Source organism: Gymnoscopelus microlampas (assembly GCF_963454915.1).
Source record: "Gymnoscopelus microlampas genome assembly, chromosome: 24".
Lineage (NCBI taxonomy): Eukaryota > Metazoa > Chordata > Actinopteri > Myctophiformes > Myctophidae > Gymnoscopelus > Gymnoscopelus microlampas.
The window spans coordinates 25,007,093-25,032,532 of record NC_139961.1 but is presented as its reverse complement, the minus strand read 5'-3'; the positions used below and the strand labels follow the sequence as shown (position 1 = coordinate 25,032,532).

The 25,440-nt window shown below is 43.0% G+C and overlaps 1 protein-coding gene across 1 annotated transcript in view; it reads left to right on the top strand.

The window, feature by feature from the left end:
• Window positions 1–24,728, top strand: part of LOC311040610 (kelch domain-containing protein 3-like) — a gene marked incomplete at both ends in the record, with an annotated part of 130,053 nt that extends 105,325 nt beyond the window's left edge. The window contains one exon of the mRNA XM_084050940.1: window positions 24,617–24,728. Within this exon, the coding sequence (XP_083907066.1) occupies window positions 24,617–24,728 (112 nt within the window). The remainder of the gene's footprint in view (window positions 1–24,616) is intronic.
• Between the last annotated feature and the right edge of the window lie 712 nt (window positions 24,729–25,440).

Sequence of the window (25,440 nt, the reverse complement as noted above, 5' to 3'; positions counted from 1 at the left end):
GAGTACCTACAGTCATCCAGGGTTGGATTTGCTGGATTTGCTGATCCATGCCCTTCCCTTTTGACAGTCAAAGGGATCATCCATAGGTTGGCGAAGAGTGGCCCTCTAACGTAAGATTCACTGAAAACACTGAATGATCTCCATCAATGGCAGGGAATGTGTTAGATGTGTATTAAGACAATCGAAGCCTGTGTGAGGTTTTCTCCTGAGTCATGGAGCAAGTGTACGTTAATGCAACGCGTTTCAGCCGTTGCAGCATTGTGCTCTGTTTACCTGTGGAGGTCACAATGCAGCGCTTTGCGAGTGGCAACTGTATTGAATCCCCCATGAGCACTTAACCCATTCAACCCGAGAACCGCATCCGTTTCTTTGGCTATTCAAAAATAGCAGATCTACAAGCTCATAGCGCGGCACCGAGTGCCGCGCTATGAGCTTGTAGATCTGCTATTTTTGAAAAAGAAGAAAGAAAAATATTTTTGGAAAACAAAAAGAGGAAATGTGTGCAAATCTTTAAATATATACATTTTTAACTCAAATCTTTGCTTCTGGGGGTCCTTGGGAAAAAAATATTTTGAGATGAGGGGGTCCGTGGACAAATACATATCATTTTGGGTGGTCCTTGACATGAAAAAGTTTGAAAACCACTGATATTATAGCAAGATGTATTTATCTTTTCAAAATAACTGTTCGAATTTAGAAGGCATTTCTAGAGCGAGTTAAAAATGTTTGCTTTTACATTTATATATTCAAGGATTTGCACAAAGTTTCAACGATTTTTCCAAAAAATAGCAGATCTACAAGCTCGTAGCGCGGCACTCGGTGCCGCGCTACGAGCTTGTATATCTGCTATTTTTGAATAGTATAAAATAACAGTTAGAGCTAAAAAAAAATCTAGAATGACACAACTATGAGTTCCCGGATTGAATGGGTTAAGATTCATTCAACGCTTAACAATTACGATCACATTCTGGTGGCGGTGTATCTGGGCTTCCCAGGCCCCTCGCAGTGATCTCAATTATGGTCCACTGGTTGTGGCACCGCTGCTTCCTGACGCCAGGAGATAAAGCCCCCGCTAATGGAAATGCCTCCCCGTAAAAAACCCAAGCTCCTGTGTCAACAGCAAAACAAAACAAAGTCCACATTGAGGGAAGGGAGGGAGATGGAGAATTGTCACAACGACGCTATAATAAGAGAGAGAGAGAGAGAGGATAAGAGGGAGAGAGAGAGAGAGAGAGAGTTAGGTGGAGGTGTGTGTTTGTCTATCTTCTTCCAAAGCCTTGTGTTAACAGAGGGGGTAGAGAAAAGCAGCATGTGGTACAAGGTCTCATTCCCAATGTGTATATGGGATCTGCTTTGATTCACTGCTTGAGTAGGCTGCCCTAGCGCGTCTGATGATATCTGGTCTAGAGGGGCGGGTTCAAAATCCCTGTGAGATCCCATTGGTTCGCCGATCTGTCCGTCAGCCCCTGCCCATCCCATGCCATGCCTCCTCCTCCCCCAATGTGCAACATTTGGAGCGACGCCCACTGCGCTCTGGTTGGTTGGGGAAATGAAACGTTTCCTATTCCAGGAACGTCAACAGGCTGGTTCAGGCTCTTATTTTTGAGCAAAACGCAACAGAAAATAAAAGCCCGGAGATCTGTTTGAGAGCTTAATAGCTGAACATCCATACTGCCCTGCAAAGCCACCGCACAGTAACTACCTCATGAAACAGATGTACAATTAGTGCAATATCACTTACAGTATACACCGATAACTCATTTGGCTGGCCAGTTGAAACACTTTTAAAAGCCTTTTGTTACTGCACTTTGGCTTTGTAGGGCAGCATAGGTTTTGGCTGCAAGGTATGTAGTGACAAAGTCAAACCTGCTTTAACCACACGGACCCTAGCGTACGTCCCACTTCTGGGCATGTCTTAAAAGGCGAAAGTAGGTGAACATTCGACAAAAATAGCCGATAGGCCACTGGTTCTCAAGCCTTTTCATTTCAAGGATAGTTTGATATGCATTAGGCCATGAACCCCATTTGATACCTGCAGTTTTTTTGTATCTCTGGGACCTATAAATAGACGCTGTAAAATCCTCAGTCTTTATTTAACTCTGAGAGCGCACAAATGGAACCAAATGGACCCTTGCGGGTCCCATAAGGGACGTTGAGATACAGTGAGCTAAGGGACTCGGGGACCAATTACAGACCCCTGGGGGAGCCCGGTCAATGGGGTCTGAATTGATTGATATAGGTTTAACATACTTATATTCAAGCATGTGAAACTTCTCCTGTACCAGGGCATAAAAAAGAACTTCCAAGTTTATACTTCAGCGTGAATGTACCGTACGTCTTTAAAAACGAGACCTCAGATGAACTATTGGTCGTGGGGACCGTGCATTACAGATTAGCCTCTTCGACACTTGCATTAGGATAAGGCCTTCGCATTAGTTTCAGCAATTAAGCAAAGAGAGGACAGGACTCATTTTTCTCCTCGGGGAGGTAACTTGAGGGCGAGGGTAGGGTAGGGTGCTGCTGTTGGGGAGTGGGTGAGTCGGGGGGGAAATCTGGAGTGCTCGTCTAGTTCTTAGAGTGTCAAATATTGATCCGTAAGGGTCTCTCAGAATAAAATTAACCAATTCAATCGGGGAGGGCATCCGTGTCACATTAGATTTGAGCTAAAACCATTACTTTATACTTTTGGCTATTCAAAAAAAGCAGATCTACAAGCTCATAGCGCGGCACTCGGTGCCGCGCTATGAGCTTGTATATCTGCTATTTTTTGAAAAATCGTGAAAATGTGTGCAAATCTTATATTCAGTATATATATTTTAAAGCGAATATTTGTAACTCAAATATCTGCTTCTGGGGGGGTCCATGGAACAAAATATTTTGAGATGGGGGTCCGCGGCCAATTGCATATCATTTTGGGGGTCCTTAACATGAAAGAGTTTGAGAACCACTGATATTACAGCAACGTTAAGAGTTTCCAAAAACTAGAATCGGCCTCAGGTTTTAATGGGTTAAAAGTCCAGATTTGACTGTGTAGCGACAGAGAAAGACAAGGGGGGGAGAGAGAGAGAGAGAGAGAGAGAGAGAGAGAGAGAGAGAGAGAGAGAGAGAGAGAGAGAGAGAGAGAGAGAGCACTTAGGGGCATATCTAACGTAGCCATGAGTGTCATGAATGATTAAAGTGCCATTTCCCATTCCCACCAGCCCGCCGATCTTTGCACAGTGTAATGGAAACCATGGCAGGACGCATGGCATTTGCATCGGGCAATCACCAAAGAGATGGGTTTCAAAGTAAAAAGGTATTTCTTTTTTGGTGGGTGGGGGGGGTATTACGTGTTTACTCAGCAGCCGGGGGTCAATCGTCATTTTGTTTGAGGTCAGATGACTAATATTCAAAGCCCCCCGGGCAGCAGATTGTCTGTGGGCGTTGAGGGAGAGGTTGTGATTTCCGTCTTTATAACTCCGAGGTGTCGTCCGCCAGGAGAGGCGGGGTCACGATCTCGCAGGCAGAGGTGGAAATTGCACCGGAAGGCCAGTGAAGGTGTGTGTGGGTGTGGGTGTGGGTGTGTGTGTGTGTGTGTGTGTGTGTGTGTGTGTGTGTGTGTGTGGAGCAAGGGGGGAGGTGGAACGCAAACTATGAATAATATCGTCGCTGTCGAGTGTAAACCAGTGGTGGAAGAAGGACATTTTACTTACAGTAAGTAAACATTTGCAATACCATGATATAAAAATACTCTGTTACAAGTAAAAGGCCTGTGTTTAAAATGTTACTTGAGTACAAAAGTACCAAAAGTAAAAGTACTAAAATGTTTGAAAATAGCAGATCTACAAGCTCACAACGCGTCGCGATGCGAAGCGTTGTGAGCTTGTAGATCGGCTATTTTCAAATAGCCGATGTATAAAATATAATAATGAATATCTGCAAAGTAACTTGTAACTATAGCTTTCAAATAATTGTAGTGGAAAAGTACAATATTTGCCTCTGAGATGTAGTGGAGTAGAATAAGAACGATTGAAAATTGGAAATACCTCAAAATTGTACTTAAGTACAGTTACTTGAGTAAATTGACTTAGTTACTTTAGAACTCTGGTTGAAACCACGTATGTCCAAGGGTGCTACTTTTCGGGGAATGGAGCAAGAGGAACCTGCTCACAACACGAGGTGTTGTAAAATTGTAGACAGCTTTTCTCACTACTTTTACTCAACACAGTAAATACATACAACGAAGTGTCGCGTTAATTTATGAAGGACTGTAAAAAGAGACACCGAGATACAAGGTTTCTGCCTGACAACAACGATACACAGCACACAGACATGTGGGGGGCAAACAGTACGCATGCGGTCACTTGAGGTCTTCCGATTTTTATATTTTTTTGCGAGGACGGCAGACAGCGTACGCCTCATCTTCCAAGCCGTCGTGACTTTGACATAATGTCTTATAAATGAGATGTCACTTTCCCAACGCATCAGGGGAATATAGTATAATACAGATTGGGGCCAGCACTCACACACCTGTGTCAACATGTATTATTAAACACATTCTCGGCGCGAGCTCGAAGCAGTTTCCGGCGAGATGAGGGAGTCGTCTCAGAATACAGATGTGTCTGTTTAAACAAAGACACGGTGCTATTCTTTGTTTTCTTTTTCTTTTTTACCTCGTTGGATATATTGTATAATGTAACCAAATACCCAGGACCATATGGCATTGTCGTACTTTTATTTTATTTATTGTATTGTATTTTTTGTTGTTTCTATATTTGTATGTCTTTTTTGTTTATCTCCTACTTGAATGTGTTAAAATGGGTAGGGTAAAGTGATATTTATTTGGTTAAAGGTTAAGAGTACTATATACTGGTAGTAATCATTGCTACAGAGCGTTTGTTCGGTCACAGGGGTCTCTCCAGCTCTTTAGTAAACAGAATATAGTACATTTTCAGGTAGGTGACACAATTTAAGCCAATCAGGAGAGAGCACTAAAAACACATTTTCTGTTTAATAAAGAGCTGGAGAGACATGGGAGACTCCTTTTACTGAACAAACACTCTATAGCAGTGGTTTTCAACCGGTGGTCCGGGGACCACCAGTGGTCCTTGAGAGGGTTCCAGGGGGTCCCCAGCCAAATTAATAATTAGGAACCAAATTGACCCTTATATGTCTGTAACTCTGAGAGTGTACAAATGGAACCAAATGGACCCTAACGGGTCCATTTGGTTCCATTTGTACACTCTCAGAGTTAAATTAACACTGATGATGATACTACTGTGTAGATTGGGACCCCCAAGGAATCAAAATGGTTGAGTCCCTGGCATATCTTTTCAAATGGGGGTCCCTGGGCTAATATGTTTCAATTTGGGGGTCCTTGACGCAAAAAAGGTTGAACACCACTGCTCTATAGCAATGAGTACTATCAGAATATAGAGCTATTTAACACTTATTTTAACCAAAATAAATCACTCACCCTACCTTTAATGAACATTGAGTCATAAAAAATAAAAAATAAAACAGTGACTGGTTTGCAGGCGAAGACCGCATCCCAAAAGCCTGAATTTCAATAGTTCCGACGCGTCCGAGGAGCGCCCCCTCTGGGCTGAATGGGTTCGACAAAGGAACGGTGCTCATCTCGCCATGTGTAGAGATGATGAATGACGTGCGTAATGACATCGATAGCTCACGGGGTGTTTTCCATACAAATGAATAACTAAATGAATCTAGTGAGTTGGGAGTGCAGGAGGAGTGTGGCGTCCTATCGCAGTCAATTACAAATGTTGAATGGAGTCGTACAGCGCCTCGACACATTTGTGTAACAAATAACATCATTTCACTTTTCCCCCCCCTTTTTATTTTCATAACCCTGATGCACCTGTAGGCTACAATGATGAACACGTAGCTATTTACTGTAAGCCCACGGACCCTAGCATACCTATTCTGGCCATGTTATAATAGGTGAACGCTTGACAAAAATGTTCACTTATTCAGTGGTCGAAAGTAATTGAGTACATTTACTTAAGTACTGTACTTATGTAAAATGTTGAGGTATTTGTACTTTACTTGAGTATTTCCAATTTCCAATACTTTTACTTCTACTCCACTACACCGGAGCTCAAGGAGATGAACTTCCCAGTGTGTCACCATTGTGTGCTGTTCTAAGACCCTGGGATGAGCGGTGTTTGTAAATAATTTGGGGGGGGGATTTGTTTGTGGTGAAGTCTCAGCTGTGGGCTTTACTGCATCAGGGAAATAGTAGAGAACGCCAAGCAACTGAGCTACAACTGTAGCAAAGGATGAGGAGCACATTCTGCCACAGACTCATCCCCCCAAACCACTCCCCTCGGCTCACTTTAAAGTGAACTGGACAGTCCTTTGTGCCAGAGGCAAGCTCATTCTCAAACTTTTTTTCATTTCAACGACCCCCAGTTTGGTATGCATAGACCATATTCACACGGCGGCCATGTTTCTATGAAGTCAATGAAAGTAGCCACCCCGGGTGGCGGCACTTTCAATGTTAAATTCCAATATGGCCGCCGTGTGAATATGGTTTATAGGGCCACGGACCTATATCCTGACACTCAAGCCTGAATTTTCATTTGATTTGAGATGGGGCCGTGGCCAAAGTGGGATTCTTTGGCAATAGGCTCTATTCACAGCAGCCATATTATGAAGACATTCACAGGTGTTACCAATGATACTAATGAAGGCTCTGTTCCATTCTGGTCAAACAGAGTCAGGGTGCTGATATTGTGCATGTTGGCTCACTGGAAACACTCTGTTACACCAGTGGTTCTACAGTTGGGGTCCAGGGACCCTCATGGGCTTCCAAATGGCCCCTTACAGGTGTGTACTGTAACTCTGAGAGTGTACAAATGGAACCAAATGGACCCGTAAGGGTCCACTTGGTTCCATTTGTACACTCTCAGAGTTGTGGGGGTCATGGAAACCACTGTGCTAGACTAAATGGAACAGAGCCTTCATTAGTATCATTGGTACATAACACCTGTGAAAGAAGTGATAATATGGCTATGTGAATATGTGATCATACTGGATTATCCCGACCGGTTTAGATTTTCAACCGAGAAATTTTCAACCACCTTCTACAGCGTCACCGGACCCTGAATGCGAGGCTATAGCGACTCAGGGGACTGGAGCCAGGCTACCACGGACCCCCATTTGACACGATTCTCATCTCTGAGATACCACACAGTAAAATCTGCAGTGTTCATTTAAAGGACAACTTTGTTTATTTTACAACAAAGGTTTATGTTTTAGCTTGTAATTAAAGTAAATAAAAGATGAGTGTAAAAATCTTTTCATTTACTGCTATCTATAGTTTTAGCAATTTTCACAATCTCTTTTAAAATGGGCGGGGGGCATTATGGCAGGTGGCTAAATATGTATTTTTTTAATACAATAACCCGGTGATTTCTTTATAATTATTTACAGTAGCTCTTCTAGACCCCAATAACTCACATATGGCCATCAGACCACAGGACCCTTTTTTATTGTGTAAAAAAATACATATTTAGCCACCTGCCCAAATGCCCCCGCCCACAGTCAAAAATATTGCGAAAAATGCTAAAACTATATTTACTTTAATTACAAGCTAAAACATAAACCTTGGTTGTAAAAAAAAAACAAAGTTGTCCCTTAACTCAGAAAGTGTACAAATGGACTGTAAGGGTATAGCCGTGAGGCTTTGGGAACCCAACGGTCCCTGAGCCATGTGGCCCATAGGTCAAGAGGCGGCTTGATGTACAAGCACACCTCCTGGGTATGATGCTGGCATGTTGCAGGGACTTAACTCCTGATCCAACACCTGATGCTGAGTGCCAAGCAGGCAGGCATTTGGTCCCATATTTTTATAGTCTTTGCTATGACTCTGCCGGGGATTGAACCCCCCGACCTCTCTCAGTCTCAGCGGCAGACACTCTAACCACACGACTACTGAGATAATAATACGCCCCGGATACGGTAGCCCTATACATTTTTGTACCCTTTCGTTCAAGTGAGAAGGTGTGTCTATCTTGGTATTATTAAAGATCTTTGTCCCGATATGAGAGCTTAAGTCCTTCACTGTCTGTATAGAGGCTATACATCTATACATCAATCAAAAAGAGCACCAATCACAAATATTCAATCAAAGACAGACCAATCCACACAAGACAGTTACAACAGTAGGCTACACGGCTGCATATAATTATCATGAGATTACACAATGCTGCATACAATTTGGCATAATGATCAAAGCAAAATCAGACTACTAGGATGCACATTGCTGATCTTTGACATATATGCCTGATAAGGACAACAGTTTAGAGACTGAATATTTACAGTATATTCACTCATAGACTGTTGATAGATTATAGCCTACATGCATTCTGATCGACTATACACAATACACATATCCATATATTATATTCATTGTTGATAGTTTTTACATAATTGTTATTCATTCATGTACAGTGTATATAGTTGACAGGCGTCTGTTCTTTGTTGATAGACGGTACATAATATTCATCAGGTTTTTTATAGACTGATAATAGAGCATGCATATCCACCTGTATACTGATAATTGATGGATGATAGATGCATTCATATTTCATTTTATCTTTACTTGTATTCGTATTTATCTGGGTTTGGTTCTTCACTCTAACTATTACTTGTACCTGTACTTCTCACTGCTGTTGCTGTTATGAGGCCTGAATTTCCTCTGGGAATCAATCAAGGTTTATGATATCATATCTTATCTCATCTTATCTCTTATCTCATCTTATGTTATCTAGTAAAACCCAATAATGATTATACCCAATAATGAGGATTTTCTTGTTGCCATCTAAATATCAATCAAAATAACCCACTGGTTCTCAAAGTGGGGTACGGGGACCCCCAATGATCCTTGAGGGGGTTCCTTGACATGAAAACGTTTGAGAAAAACGGAAATAACCCATTTTAAAGGGTATATCCCTATAAGGGCCTAACCCTTTAAAGGAGTAGTTCACCCAAAAAATGACTTATTTTCTAACAATTACTCACCCCATGGAGATTTGTTTTGTTTTTCTCGCATTCCTAAGCCAATAATTTACTGACGAGCAGTGATAGGAGGCACAAAAGAGTCTCCTTTGTGACTTGTAAAGGGTTTGCCTATAATATCATTTCACACAGGGTTCCCTGCGCAGCTTTTGACATGCAGCTCACATTACATGAACCTACAGTGTCACACCCTAAGGGCCCGCAGCATAGTGACACTGGGACACTGTAATGTGTACAATATACCCAAGTGTCCCCCGCATTCTCCAGCTGTTACAGTCGCGCGGCAATCTAAAGCACCGAAGGCATGACACACATTTCCTGGCACCTCACGCGCCTCGGTGTGTGATTGATGATGCGCCATGCCTTGAAGGCTCACATGGAAAATGACACTTTGCCATAACATTTTCTGATGGATCACCAGCCCCCTGTTTGTGCCCTTATTTGCATTTTGATTCACTTTAACCCTTTACGACTGGGAATGGATCTGTGTAATTTTAGATTTCTTTGGCTATTCAAAAATTGCAGATCTACAAGCTTGGTAGATCTGCTATTTTTGAAAAATCTTGACAATTTGTGCAAATCTTTCAATATATATATTTTTTTCCAACAACATTTGTAGCTAAAATCTTTGCTTCTGGGGGTCTCTGGAACAACATATTTTGAGATGGGGGCCCACGTCAAATACATATAATTTTGGGGGTCCTTACCTTGATATGAAAATGTTTGAGAACCACTGATATTATAGCGACATAGGTTTAAAAAGAAAATGATAATAACTGTTAGAATTTAGAAGACATTTGTAGAATCCCCAGAAGCAAATGTTTGAGTTAAAAATATGTATATTCAAAGATTTGCACACATTTTCAAGATTAAAAAAAAATTGCAGATATACAGTACAAGCTCATAGCGCGCTATGAGCTTGTATCTGCTATTTTTGAATAGCCAAAGGAATCTTAAAGTGACACAGATGCGTTGGCGGATTGAATGGGTTAATGGTAAATCCGTAAGACCCTCCTGCAACTCACTTTTTCTTACCGCGCTATTATTATTTTTTTTCTTCTTCTCATTTTGTTTTTCTAATACGGTTTCCATCAACCGTTTGACTTTGCTTGTCCTTCTCGGCTCAGCGGTTCTCAAATGCCTTCGTGTGAAGGACCCCCAAATTGATATGTATTTGGCTGCCGAGGATTTGGTGTCAGGGGCACCATTTTTCCAAATCTTTCAGAAATATCAGCTCTACAACCTCATATTGCACCACATCGCGACACATGGCGACCCACTGTGACCTTGTGGATTGGTTATTTTATTTTCGAAATAGCGGAAGTGGTTAAAAGTGGTTAAACTGTTCCTCGTTTTGCTGGGGACCCCCTGGAATGCCCCCTCAAGGACCCCTAGAATAACCTGGGCCCCCCACTGTGAGAACCGCCACATTAGCTCATTGCCAATTTAAGATGCATTCCTCTCATTAATGCGTTATGCTTTTTGCTGCTCCCGCTCTGCAGGAGTCTAACATTCTCTAGGAGGGTCTGTCTGTCTGTGTGTCTGTCTGTCTGTTTGTCTCTAAGCTAATCTCGCAAACTACTGGACCGATCGGCGGCAATTAATTCCTCGTCCACTCTTGCCTTAGTACCAACCACTTACTGTAGTACGTAACATAGTACCTCACCTACGACTGAACTCACAGGCTGGCCCGCATACATTCCAACATCCACACCATTCCCATGTACTGCAGATCCTGAGATCCACATGATGATGAAATCTTATCTGAACCATAAAATAGTTTACCCGCGATAGCGGTGCGTGTTTGTTTTTTTCATACGTGAAATAAATACAGCGGCCCTACAATTCGACCAAATTCAATCTCGGTGTCTTCCAAACACAACGTTTGTCAGAAACAATTTGCCGCTGCTCAAACAGCTCGGGCATTTCAGTCAGAGTAAAAGGCTGTCAGCTCATCATATCTCATGTTATCAGGCCTCAGATGGATTGACGCGGTAAGTGTCTCAATCCAGTCCCACTTGAGTGCAACACGTTTGGGTAGAAAAGCAATTGCAATGAAGTACATCACTGTTTCTCAACCTAGGGTTCCAGCCAGGGGGTCCCCAGGTGTTCCAGGGTGTCCCCAGTTAAATGATTGATACAGTAGTTAGGAGCACCTCATTATTTGTGTCCACTTATGTGTCCTGCTCCTGAGATGCACCGGCCCTGTGGTTTATTATTGTTTGATGCGTGGCGGAACCACTCATCTTACATGAGCATACGATGTATACACTTGTGTATACGCTTGTCAGGGTGTTGAGTCAAAAGTGTATAGGACCCAAGTGCAGATGATGAGGCAGTAGAGTCCAAATTGCAAGGATTTATTAAGACATAAAACAGGAAATGCAAGGAAGCAAACTGCAGGAAACTATGCAAGGGATAATGTATGGGTAGGTGGTCATTATTGAAAATGAAATCCCAACTTATAATATCACCCTGAAAGGGTAAGTTCGCCTCGGAAAGCAAATGAAAGTATTCCATAAGGTAACCGGAAGACTCGCCCCAAAACACACGCACCGGATTTGCCTATAATACCGCCGGATTTGCCCCGGGGCGTCTGTGTTTTGGGTCTTGAGAGCAACGTTTAGTTGTAAATGACATGGTGTGTTTGTTTACATGGCTGTTATGTTGGATACGGCATACAATCAAGCAGCACAAGTTGATATGAGCAGGTGCACTGAGTCTTTCATTAGAGCCTTAGAGTCTGTTATTGAGCTCATCGGTCATTATTCACTGATAACACACCGCTGAATTCGGCGATTGACCAATCAGGATCAAGCATTCAACCAAGCTGTGTAACAACACTAAACAACACAGGGAATCAAGGACACTAGAATAGCACCGACTTACTCACAGGTGACAACATATATAACAAATAGCAAATGATGGTAAACACAGGGAGGTCTAAATAGACACAGATTAATAGGACACAGGTGAGTGCCAAGGACAATTAACACATGATTGGCTACAGTTAAACAATACACAGGGGAACACATTTGCTAATCACAGGACTGGTGAGACAAGACAGGTAACAACAACTAAGTAAAACAGGAAACACTAGGATGACACCACAAAATCAAAGTACACGCCAGACAGGTCATGACAACGCTGATAAAAAACACATGGAGAGAAATGTGATGAAATACGGGCACGCACACACACGAGCACACACACACATGGGCACGCACGCACACACAAATGGCTGCGACAAGGGCTTTAATTTTCAATAATGACCACCTACCCATACATTATCCCGCTTATTACACGGCTACTTAATAAATACATGTATAAATTGAGCCAAAAGTAACAACAAAACAAAGTATTTCCTTGCTTACGGCAATGAAAGTATTCCATAAGTGTTGGTTTGGGCGGACAAGTTCGCCTCGGAAAACAAATGACAGTATTCCATAGGGTAACCGGAAGACTCGCCCCAAAACACACTCGTCCCCATTCTACAGTATATATACCGCTGTATTTGCCTATAATACCGCCGTATTTGCCTATAATACCACCGGATTTGCCCCGGGGCGAGTGTGTTTTGGTATTCTGCCGCTGTTGTACCGCGATAACAAGGAAGTGTAGTGGATCAAATAGAATGACTTTTCGGTTATTGCATCGTCTATTTCTCACTTCAAATGTTTTCAAAAACATTCTTGAGAGCAACGTTTAGTTGTAAATGACATGGTGTGTTTGTTTACATGGCTGTTATGTTGGATACGGCATACAATCATGCAGCACAAGTTGATATGAGCAGGTGCACTGAGTCTTTCATTAGAGCCTTAGAGTCTGTTATTGAGCTCATCGGTCATTATTCACTGATAACACACCGCTGAATTCGGCGATTGGCCAATCAGGATCAAGCATTCAACCAAGCCGTGTAACAACACTAAATGACACAGGGAATCAAGGACACTAATACCACTGACTTACTCACAGGTGACAACACTATGACAAAATAGCAAATGATGGTAAACACAGGGAGGTCTAAATAGACACAGATTAATAGGACACAGGTGAGCGCCAAGGGCCAAAATTAACCCTTTAAGACCGGTGTGTCATTTTTAAATGTCTTTGGCTATTCAAAAATAGCAGATATACAAGCTCATAGTGCGGCGCCGAGTGCCGCGCTATGAGCTAGATCTGATATTTTTGAAAAATCTTGAAAATTTGCGAAACATTTTTAACTCCGATCTGTGCTTCTGGGGGGTCCCTGGAACAACATATTTTGGGATGGGGGCCAAATATATTATCATTTTGGGGGTCCTTGACATGGAAAAGTTGGAGCACCACTGATGTAGTAACATAACGTTTTTTTTCCTTCAAAAAACTGTTCGTAGAATATATATTCAAAGATTTGCACACATTTTCACAATTTTTCAAAAATAGCAGATCTACTGTACAAGCTCGTAGTGCGGCACTCGGTGCCGCGCTATGAGCTTGTATATCTGCTATTTTTGAATAGCCAAAGAAGTCTAAAATGACACAGATGCGTACCCGGATTCAAAACATATATAACAAATAGCAAATGATGGTAAACACAGGGAGGTCTAAATAGACACAGACTAATAGGACACAGGTGAGTGCCAAGGACAATTAACACATGATTGGCTACAGTTAAACAATACACAGGGGAACACATTTGCTAATCACAGGACTGGTGAGACAAGACAGGTAACAACAACTAAGTAAAACAGGAAACACTAGGATGACACCACAAAATCAAAGCACACAGCAGACAGGTCATGACAACGCTGATAAAAAACACATGGAGAGAAATGTGATGAAATACGGGCACACTCACACACACACACACACACGGCTGCGACAAGGTGAACAAAACAAATGGTGTACACAGCATGCAATGTGATGGCTGTCCTCTCCCTGTCCCCAAATGTCATCCGTTTAAACAAGGATATGACAGCATAGAATTAGGCTGAGACTGTGAATACAACAAATATAAATAAAAGGCGCCCATTCTCTCCTTTCTCTTGGAAAAGAAACAACATGAGAAGGGGAAAAAAAATGATTTGCAGGTAAACAATGCCCTAAAAGAAAGAACAATAGCTAGGACTTTCAGCTGGTGAATTGTGATTCCCACTGGGGCGCTGTTCACCGTAATATGACAGGACACACACACAAACACACACACACACACACACACAAAAAGCATCTGTGCACAGTGTGTTTGCGTGCGTGCGTGCGTGCGTGCGTGCGTGCGTGTTCTAAACATGTCTCTCCATATGACAGATGTCTTCTGTGTGTTTTTATGTAGGCGCATATCAACGTGTGTGTGTGTGTGTGTGTGTGTGTGTGTGTGTGTGTGTGTGTGTGTGTGTGTGTGTGTGTGTGTGTGTGTGTGTGTGTGTGTGTGTGTGTGTGTGTGTGTGTGTGTGTGTGTGTGTGTGTGCGTGTGTGCGTGCGTGCGAAGCCCCCTTCCCCCATGGCACATTGAACACTGTGGCTGGGATATTGCCTTGTTGTCTGAGCCTCCGTCTGCAGCTAAATATAGTGCAAGGTGTCTCTCTGCACATCTAAAATATCATTGCACCGCGCCAAACCCCCTAATTAGGGCGTGTGTGTGCGTGTGTGTGTGTGCCCACAGGCAGGTCTATGTTTGTGCCCGTGTGTGTCAATTTGTGTCCACAGGTCATGTTTGTGTTCATGGTTTATAAAGACGTATATGTGTGCGTGCGTGCGTTTGCACCATACGCGAGCATTAACCTGTGGCAGAGTCATACCGTCCCGCTAAGCCAGTGGGGCTTCTCGTGAAGCTATATGACAACACAGATTTCATAATAGCGATGAGCCAGCAGTCTGGGACATACAGAGGCATGACCAGCCAGCTGTGTGTGTGTGTGTGCGTCATATATACAAGTATATATGATTATACTAGAGCAGTGGTTCTCAAACTTTTTCATGTCAAGGAGGACCCCCAAATTGACACTTGTTAGCCCGCGGACCCCCATTTGAAAATATATGCCAGGGACCCCCATAAGAGAAGATTTTTACGGCTCTAGCAGTGATTCTCAACCATTTTGATTTCAAGGACCCCTAGTTTGACATGCATTAGAGGCTACGGACTCCCATTTACTGACATTTCTATCTCTGGGACCCCAATTTATATTGGAAAATCAATGTTAATTTAACTCTGAGAGTGTACAAATGGAACCAAATGGACCCGTTAGGGTCCATTTGGTTCCATTTGTACACTCTCAGAGTTACAGACCCATAAGGGTCCATTTGGTTCCTAATCTATCATTTAGCTGGGGACCCCCTGGAACTCCCTCAAGGACCCCTGGGGGTCCCTGGACCCCACTTTGAGAACCAATGTACTAGAGGTTGGGGCCCTCTCATCTAGAGTTCAGGCCACTACGTGGCCCTCACACCCATAGATATAGAAACCTAGATACCTCATTGGCCGCAGCAGTTCATTGGAGCGACCTGTATCGCAACACGCCGTATTAGAGGGGATTCACTTTATACAACTAGATTCTGCCAAGTCTCGGAAAAGACGCGCTGTGATTGGCCAGTAGTCAGGAAGCGTGTCCCCTCTAATATGGCGGCCACGATACTGACGCCCAAGAGTCGGAGGAGAGGCGTCTAACTTTATATGTCCATGCTCACACCTACCTACATCGCACCGCCAATCCAACCAATATGTCTGAGTCATAGTGTCGGGGGGGTCAGAGTACCCGTTGTACCTGTCTATCTGTGTCCCTTTTATGCCCATATATATGGAGAGATCTGTATCTGTCAGTCCTTGTCCCTTTTGTAGCCATATATGGAGATCCCTGATGTCATCAGTATATATGCCCATATATTGGAATGCCCATATATGGTTGGATCGGCAATTGGATCGGCGGTTCTGGACAACTGGATTAAAAAGTCCCTTTTCTAGTATACTTCATACTCTCTCTCTCTCTCTCTCTCTACCCCGCATGTTTCCCTTCATCTTTCCTCATCCCACTTCCTTTATTTATCCTTCTATCCTTCCATGTATCTTTTTCATCACTCTTCTTCTACCTTTGTCATTCTCTCTCTCTCCTCTCACAGGAACCAATATATATGAGACCAGCGGAGCCCTGCTCTGCTAGTTGCTACGGCAACCGGCCAACTCACTCCTTCATTCCACCCCCTCCTACATCTCTCTCTCTCTCTCTCTCTCTCTCTCTCTCTCTCTCTCTCTCTCTCTCTCTCTCTCTCTCTCTCTCTCTCTCTCTCTCTCTCTCTCTCTCTCTCTCTCTCTCTCTCTCTCTCTCTCTCTCTCTCTTAAAGCGGGATCTTTGAATCGTATGTGGGCCAAGTTGGACTCTCTGTCAGTGTTGCCAGATTATGTGAGAGAAACAAGCAACCAGGTCTAGGAAAACCAGCCCAAAAGAAGCAACTATTGGCCACATGAGCACTTCAGCCTATTTGAAAAAAGCAGATCTACAAGCTCACAACACGTCGCGATGCGACACGTAAAATCTTGCGGGGAAATTATAATAAGCAGATCTGGCAACCCTGCTCTCTGTGTGTGTGAGAGGCACAATGAAGAGAGAGAGAGAGAGAGAGAGAGAGAGAGAGAGAGAGATAGGGAGTGTGCAAGTGTGTGTGTGTGTGTGTGTGTGTGTGTGTGTGTGTGTGTGTGTGTGTGTGTGTGTGTGTGTGTGTGTGTGTGTGTGTGTGTGTGTGTGTGTGTGTGTGTGTGTGTGTGTGTGTGTGTGTGTGCGTGCGTGCGTGCGTGCGTGCGTGCGTGCGTGCGTGCGTGCGTGCGTGCGTGCGTGCGTGCGTGCGTGCGTGCGTGCGTGCGTGCGTGCCTGTGTGTGTGTGTGTGTGTGTGTGTGTGTGCCTGTGTGTGTGTGTGTGTGTGCCTGTGTGTGCCTGTGACACAACAGAAAGAGAGATATTGTTGCCATTTTTTTTCATGAAAGAAGGCCCTTTTTACTTTTTCAAAAGTCTCGCTAAAGTAGCGGAAAATGCTACCCACAACACAACACATCACGATATGACGTATTGGGAGTTTTTAACGTGCTATTTTCGCCACTTTTGAAACAATGCAAAGCATCCTGCTCTGTTTGCTTGTTTTGTCTCATTTGTTCTTGTTCAAGCACTTTGGTTCGACCTTGGTTGTTGAGAACGTGCTATAAAAAATAAACTTTGATTTGATTTGATTTATTAACTAGCGCTTGTGACAAAACAATAACTATATTGGATCCATGCAGTGGTGGAAAAAAGTACTCAAATGTTTTACTTAAATAAAAGTATCAATACTGCAATGTAGAAGTACTCTGTTACAAGTAAAAGGCCTGTGTTCAAAATGTACTTGAATAAAAGTACAAAAGTATTGGTATCAACATGTACTTAAAGTACCAAAAGTAAAAGTACTGAAATGTTTGAGAATAGGCGATCTATAAGCTCACAACGCGTCGCATCGTGACGCGTTGTGAGCTTGTAGATCTGCTATTTTCAAAAAACTAGGTATAAAATAGGACTGAAGCGGTTAATGTATGTTTTATAATGTAATAATTTATATCTGCAAAGTAACTAGTAACTAAAGGTTTCAAATAAATGTAGTGGAGTAAAAGTACAATATTTGGATCCAAGATGTACAGTAGTGGAGTAGAAGTAAAAGTATAGGAAAGTGGAAATACTCAAGTCAAGTACAAATACCTCAAAATTGTACTTAAGTACAGTACTTAAGTAAATGTACTTAGTTACTTTCCAGCACTGGATCCATGTAACTATTTCGGACAGGTTTCCACGCGACATAGACGATACGTTGTTTCCACTGTGAGAGAGAGAGAGAGAGAGAGGAAGAGAGAGCTTGGGATGCTGCTTATAGGCAAAAAGCAGCCATTGGAGAGCGGTGGGAATACCATGAATATCAGAATATGATGGCGGAGGAGTAAAAGATGATGAGAACGAGATGAGCCATAAAGTCCCCGACTAGAGACGGGCGTTTGCGAGTGTGAGCCCTCCTTCCAAACACGCACACGCACACACACACACACACACACACACACACACACACACGCTCTTTCCCCTGTTGTCTCATATTGATGCATTCCACTGGTGGAAAGTACGTAACTTGGGTACTTGAGCGAAGAACATTTACTTAACCCTGCAAGGCCCAGTGTGATCGCACGATCACATGTATGTTTTATAAAGAAATGAGTTTAAATCATTTTTCTTTTCTGTTATTTTTTTTTTTTTTCACCTCTAAATCCTCATTGGGTCCTATTGTTTAGTCTTACAATGCCATTGGCCAGGATATTTGCATATAAATACCCCCCACAGAGCCAGGAATCATCACAACTTGAAAAGAATCTGGGCCTTAAGTAATGTACTCAAGTACAATGTTTAGATACTTTTACTTGCGTGTTGCCATTTCTTGATGCTACTCCACCACATCTCAAGAGGAAAATTAGGTGCTTTTTACTCCACTACTGCTTTTTGACAAGTTACTAGTTACTTTGCAGATTATTACACAATACAAATTAGCTTATATACATAGGCTCTACTTTATACTTCAACTATTTGAAAATAGCTGATCTACAAGCTTACAACGCATCGCAATGCAAAGACATATTAGTATTTTCTACATTTTATTTTCTACGAGTATTTCTACATTCTGTTGATGCTGCTTTGACCTCCTTTACACCTGGCATCCATGCAGACATACCGTGGGCATTTGTTCTCATGTATTTGTGATTGGCTTGTTGTCTCTTGACCACAATGTTAAAAATGTGATTTACAGATGTGCCACTTCAAAACTTCACACGTTACTGTTCTTTCCCTGAATGTGCCCTGAAAATGCATTTTTTTTCCTCCCTGTTCTGGCCTTAAAAATGCACTGTTTTGCCCCTGAAAAGAAGTTGTCACTACACACCCCCGTTTTTCCCTTCAACAGACATCCATATACATGAGAACAAAAGAATGTGTGTTGAAGAAGGTGTCAGACTCATTATGAGGCGAAAGGTGATTTGAAGAGGTCCTTGACCAGTTGCTCAAATTAATTAGCATCATAAAAGCAGTGATCATCAAAACAATTCAGCATTTTAAATGCCCTTCTTTGTCCCTCTTATTGCCCTGGGAATCCCCTGATAATGTACTGTCTTGGCGATGGCAGGACATTTGAAGTTTTGAAATGGCACATCTGTACCTGGTATCCTATAGTTTACATACAGATTATTATTTCTGATACTATATTGTCTAGAGCAGTGGTTCTCAAGGCCTTTGCGGACAGGGTGTGATTTTTCGCACGGAAAAAACAGACAATATCATTTTTTAAATGAACACATGGTTCTCTATGGCCTCATGCACACCGGCTCCGAATTCGCCATGCGGCAAGTGGCTGCGGCGATGCTTTTTTATTTTTTTTCCCAATCGAACCCAGTTCGATTCGCATGTGGTAAGAACTGATTGACTAATCGCACCTAAAGGCCTTAAACCAGTGGTCCAGGGACCGCCAGTGGTCCTTGAGGGGGTTCCAGGGGGTCCCCAGCCAAATGAATAGTTAGGAACCAAATTGACCCTTATGTGTGTCTGTAACGCTGAGAGTGTACAAATGGAACCAAATGGACCCGTTAGGGTCCATTTGGTTCCATTTATACACTCTCAGAGTTAAAGGCATTGTAGGGAACATTAAGCCTAAATTTAAAAAATATTTATATATATTTTTTTTGCATTTTTCCCCCTCTATCAGCCACTATATAATGATGCTGGGGTGTTTTCCTGCATTGAAACACAGTACTCTTTCTGAAAACCCTATTTTCCCTGCATTGTTATTGTTTGTGCAGTTCGTTTCCCGGCCACCAGGGGGTGATGCCTCCATAGACTTCCATAGACTTCCTTACGTCCCGGACAAATATAACAACAACAACAATAGGGAAAATAGGGTTTTCAGAAAGAGGCCTGTGTTTCAATGCAGGAAAACACCCCAGCATCATTATATAGTGGCTGATAGAGGGGAAAAAATGCAAAAAATATATATATAAATATCTTTTAAATTTAGGCTTAATGTTCCCTACAATGCCTTTAATTGAAGACTAATGATGATGATATACTGTAGATTAGGATCCCCAATAAATCAAAATGGTTGAGTCCCTGGCATATCTTTTCAAATGGGGGTCCGTGGGCTAATATGTGTCAATTTGGGGGGCCTTGACGCGAAAAAGGTTGAAAACCACTGGTCTAGAGAGATGCTAGGATCTTGGTTTATCTGTGATCCTAGTTTACAGAGGCACTACACTGTCTCTCTCTGCATTGTATGTGTTTACCTCGCTTAATGTAAGTCGCTCTGGATAAGAGAGCGTCTGTTCAACGCCTAAATCCACCGCTCTCTCGTCTGCCAATCTGTCTATCTTTCTGCCGGTGTGAGAGAGGGGACTTTGAAGGTGACGTATGACGCTGTGAGCACTTTGAGGCGCCAGCCATTTTATCACCCGGTTCAAAGTGCACAAACGGATGAGGTAATGAATTGAGGCTCCATGACGCCCTCGCTTTTAAACGTGGACCGACAACTGAGCACTCACATGCAGACATATGAACATAAACACACACACACACACACACACACACACAAGCACACACACACACACGCACAGACACACGTACGCACGCAAACACACACAAACAATAAAACAACCATTTATCTTGTGGAGACCTGGAAAATGGTCCTCAGAAATATCTATTCCTCAAATTGTGCTCTGCATGTATGGACATTTGGCCCTTACAAGCATCGTAATACAAGTACACAGCTAGCTCCATGACGCCCTCGCTTTTAAACGTGGCCCGACAACCGAGCACTCACATGCAGAAATATGAACATAAACAAACAAACACGCACGCACGCACCCACCCACCCACCCGCGTGCACGCACACGCAAGCACAGGCATGCACACACACACACACACACACACACACACACACACACACACACACACACACACACACACACACACACACACACACACACACACACACACACACACACACACACACACACACACACACACACACACACACACACACACACACACACACACAAAAAGCTGAATATTTCCAGGAAAATCAAGAAAAAACCTGCAGGATTCTTCCCATAAAGAAAATTAACAAATGCAGGATATTTCCTGGAGAAACCAAAAAAACACAAGCTATTTTAAGTTGAAAGGAAACTAAAAACACTGTATATTTCCTGAGAACGGAAAAAAAGTATATTTCCTTAATAATAAATGCACATATTTGATATTTCCTTGAAACAAATGAAAGTGAATTTAAGTACAATTTACTTTCACCGACCACATCAAAAGCTTCTGACAGCACTGCACATTGTGTTCTAGTGAGCAAAGCAATGACACGCGCACACATTCACGCGCACACACGCACGGCACACTCCTCCCGCACACCTCCATATCCAGGACAATTCGGCTATATTTCAAGAGGGTGACAAGGGCAGTGGGGTGGGGGGGGGGGGGGGGGGGGGGGTTGGTGGTGGTGGGTGGTGGGTGGGGGTCTTTTCCCAGCTGGGTGAATTTATGTGGCGCCATTATTTAAACTAATTGCATTGAAGACAGGTGGAGAGGTGCATCCTTCCTCTGAGTAGAGAGAGCACCTGAGCAAACATCCATCACACGTTTACACTGGTGTCTCGCCACGGCGAGACGCACCGACCACACGCGCACCGGAATTATGCATTACACAGGTACACATAGGACCAGCGTGCGTACTACATGCACAATGAACGTGGCGCACACCATTCATGAATATTAAGCCATTAAGACCGGGAACGCATCTGTGTATTTTTTATTTATTTCTTTGGATATTAAAAAAATAGCAGATATACAAGCTCATAGCGCGGCACCGAGTGCCGCGCTATGAGCTTGTATATCTGCTATTTTTTTTTTGAAAAGTCGTGAAAATGTGTGCAAATCTTTGAATATATGTATTTTTTAAAGCGAACATTTGTAACTCAAATCTTAGCTTCTGTGGGGGGGGGGGGGGGTCCCTGGAACAAACTATGTTTTAGATGGGGGTGTGCGGTCAAATTCATATCATTTTGGGAGTCCTTGACATGAAAAAGTTGGAGCACCACTTATATATATATATAGCAACATAAGTTTTTTCAAAGAACTGTTAGGGTTTAGAAGACATTTGTAGCATGCCTTCTTGGATTGAATGGGTTAAGATTGGACACAGACCGTATAAACATGCAAACATTACAAAGACGCATGCACTCTCTCTTTCTCTCGTGCTCTCTCTCGCCCTCTGTTTGTCTATCTCACCTCGTGCATACCGAGGCCAGATGTATGAACGCTGCATGCAGATATGCACGACAACTACTGTATATATCTCTTTTGATGTCTATATGTTTCACTACTGACACTCTTTCTCTCTGTCTGTCTACCTCTGCCACACACACAAACGCACGTGCACAGACGCACACACGAACACACACACACACACACACACACACACACACACACACACACACACACACACACACACACACGCACATGCACACGCACACGCACACGCACACGCACACGCGGCAAGTTCATTTTTCGAGCACATTTCAACAACAAGGCAATTCAAAGTTCTACATAAAACATGCAGAGCGGTAAGAAACACATTATAAAAGGATTATATCTGAATACGATTACAATAGTATTATTAAAGAATATGAAAATAAGAATACTAAAATTATAATAATTTCATACCCCAATGAATAAATATATGAATATGAATCAAAATCCTCAGCTAAAAAGTAGAGGCAAACAGAAAAATCTCCATCTGTCATTTCAAAGAAATAAGTGTTGTTGAGGACCTGCAAGTTGTCTGGGAGTTTGCTCCAGATATGTGGTGCATCAAAAAAAAACTGAAACTGAACGCTGCTTCTGCACGTTTAACCCTTTAAGACCGGGAAAGCATAATTTGTGTAATTTTAAGATTTTTTTGGGCTATTCAAAAATAGCAGATCTAAAAGCTCATAGCGCGGCACCGAGTGCCGTGCTACGACCTTGTAGATCTGCTATTTTTTGAAAACTCGAGAAAATTTGGGCAAATTTTGGAATATATATATATATTTTTTTAAAGCGAACATTTGTAAAATATTTAGTTCCAGGGACCTCCAGAAGCAATGATTTGAGTTAGAAATGTCTGCAAAAAAAATAAAATACTGTGAACAAAATGTTCATGATTTTTCAAAAATAGCAGATCTACAAACTACACGAAATCTAAAAATGACAGTGATGCGTTCCCGGATTGAACGGGTTAAGTTCTGACTCTGGGGACACAGAAAAAGCTGGCCTGTGCCACAGACAGACGGGCCATGAGAGAGGTCTGGATCGGGTTAGCGATGTACCGACGGAGATCACTAAATGTATTTTGGCAACCTCCTAGGTGATGCAGTACATCCCTTGCCATGCCGGAGCAACAAGACGGTTGTCCCCCATCTGTCAGGGTGTTATTCATGAGGACATAAGATCTGGGCCATGACTGATGTCGCTGCACAGAAAGCAGGCGCAGTCCAGAACATCCTGGAGAATCACCAAGGACCAAATTAGTCCCGAGTACAGACACCACAGCTGAAGCCTTCACCAGGAGAGAAAAAAAGGGGTGAAAAAAGAAATGGAAAGGCTCTGGAAACATGAAAACGTGCTGAACTACACATTGTGCTGTGTGGTTTTTTAGCAAAGTCAGATGTGGAAACAAAGACTGGCCAACTTGGATTGATTTCCTGTATCTGGTGTGACGTGGGTTTACTTTAGGACAATGGTCTTCAACCTTTTTTTTCTCGTGTCAAGGACCCCCAAATTGACACATATTAGCCCACGGACCCCCGTTTGAAAATATTTGGTAGGGACTCAACCATTTAGATTTCTTGGGGGTCCCAATCTACACAGTATCATCATCATTAGTGTTCATTTAACTCTGAGAGTGTATAAATGGAACCAAAATGTTTGGTTCCATTTGTACACTCTCAGAGTTACAGACACATAAGGGTCAATTTGGTTCCTAACAATTCATTTGGTTGGGGACGCCCCGGAACCCCCTCAAGGACCACTGGTTGAGAACCACTGCTGTAGGAGACCAGAAAAAATGTTTTCAAGATTTTTCAAAAATAGCAGATCTACAAGCTCGTAGCGCGGCACTCGGTGCCGCGCTACGAGCTTGTAGATCTGCTATTTTTGAATAGCCAAAGAAATCTAAAGTGACATACAGTACTGTAGATGCGTTCCAGGTCTTAATGGGTTAATTCCAATGTAGAAGTGGCATAGCCCCGCCCACTAGCAGACCATTAGATTTGAGTACCATTTCATACTAGTGGCAGGGCGTGGAATTGACTAATCATAGTGGATATTACATTTTTGGAGATTTGATTTTGAGATAAAATTTGATTGCGACAAAGTGTTATTATTTTTTTGACAGTGGTCCCCCAGGGGTCTATAATTGGCCCCCTACTTTTTTCCCCCCCTCTACAACGAATCCTTTCAACAAAAATGCAACGCTGAATTGGGACGCTGGGGTCTATGTGTGATAACACATTATCACACATTCCAAATCTCTTAACAGAACAACATGTGATGGAAACGGCAGTCTCGTATGGGTGACCAACGATCACAGAGTGATGGCTCGGAGGCGCTTCACGCCTGCTTCTCATCTCATACCCAAGACTTTTATTTGATCGTGAAGACGACAAGATGGCCGAGCGCCTATAGAGAGGGCTGTCATGTATCTGCCAATCACACCACAAAGTGGGAGGATATTATCTCCGTCTCACATTCTCACCCGGTGCTCGCCGATGCCGGCGCGTCCTCTCTCTCTCTCTCTCTCTTACATCGCTTTACTCCCACTCAACACCTCACTCTCTCGCCCCCCTCACCGACTCTCTGAATCGGTCGCTCTCTCTCTCTCCTTGCCTCTCTGTTTATGGGAATCTCTCCATAAAACATCTGATACTGTGTCAGCCGGTACCTCTCTGACTCCAACCCCCCCTCTCTCTCTCTCTCTCTCTCTCTCTCTCTCTCTCTCTCTCTCTCTCTCTCTCTCTCTCTCTCTCTCTCTCTCTCTCTCTCTCTCTCTCTCTCTCTCTCTCTCTCTCTCCTCTCTCTCTCTCTCTCTCTCTCTCTCTCTCTCTCTCTCTCTCTCTCTCTCTCTCTCTCTCTCTCTCTCTCTCTCTCTCTCTCTCTCTCCGGACAGTGCCATTACGCAGATGTCAAACGCAGGTGTGATATCATCATAAAAATGTAACTGCCACATTTTTTTTCCCGGTCCCCCCTTCTGCTTTCTCCCCCCTTCCCTCCGCTTGGGTGGAGCTGGGAGGGAGGGAGTGTGGGGTGGGGGGTGGAGAGAGTCTCACTGGAGTGCAATTACACTCTGCTGGTGTGCGCTGTGGC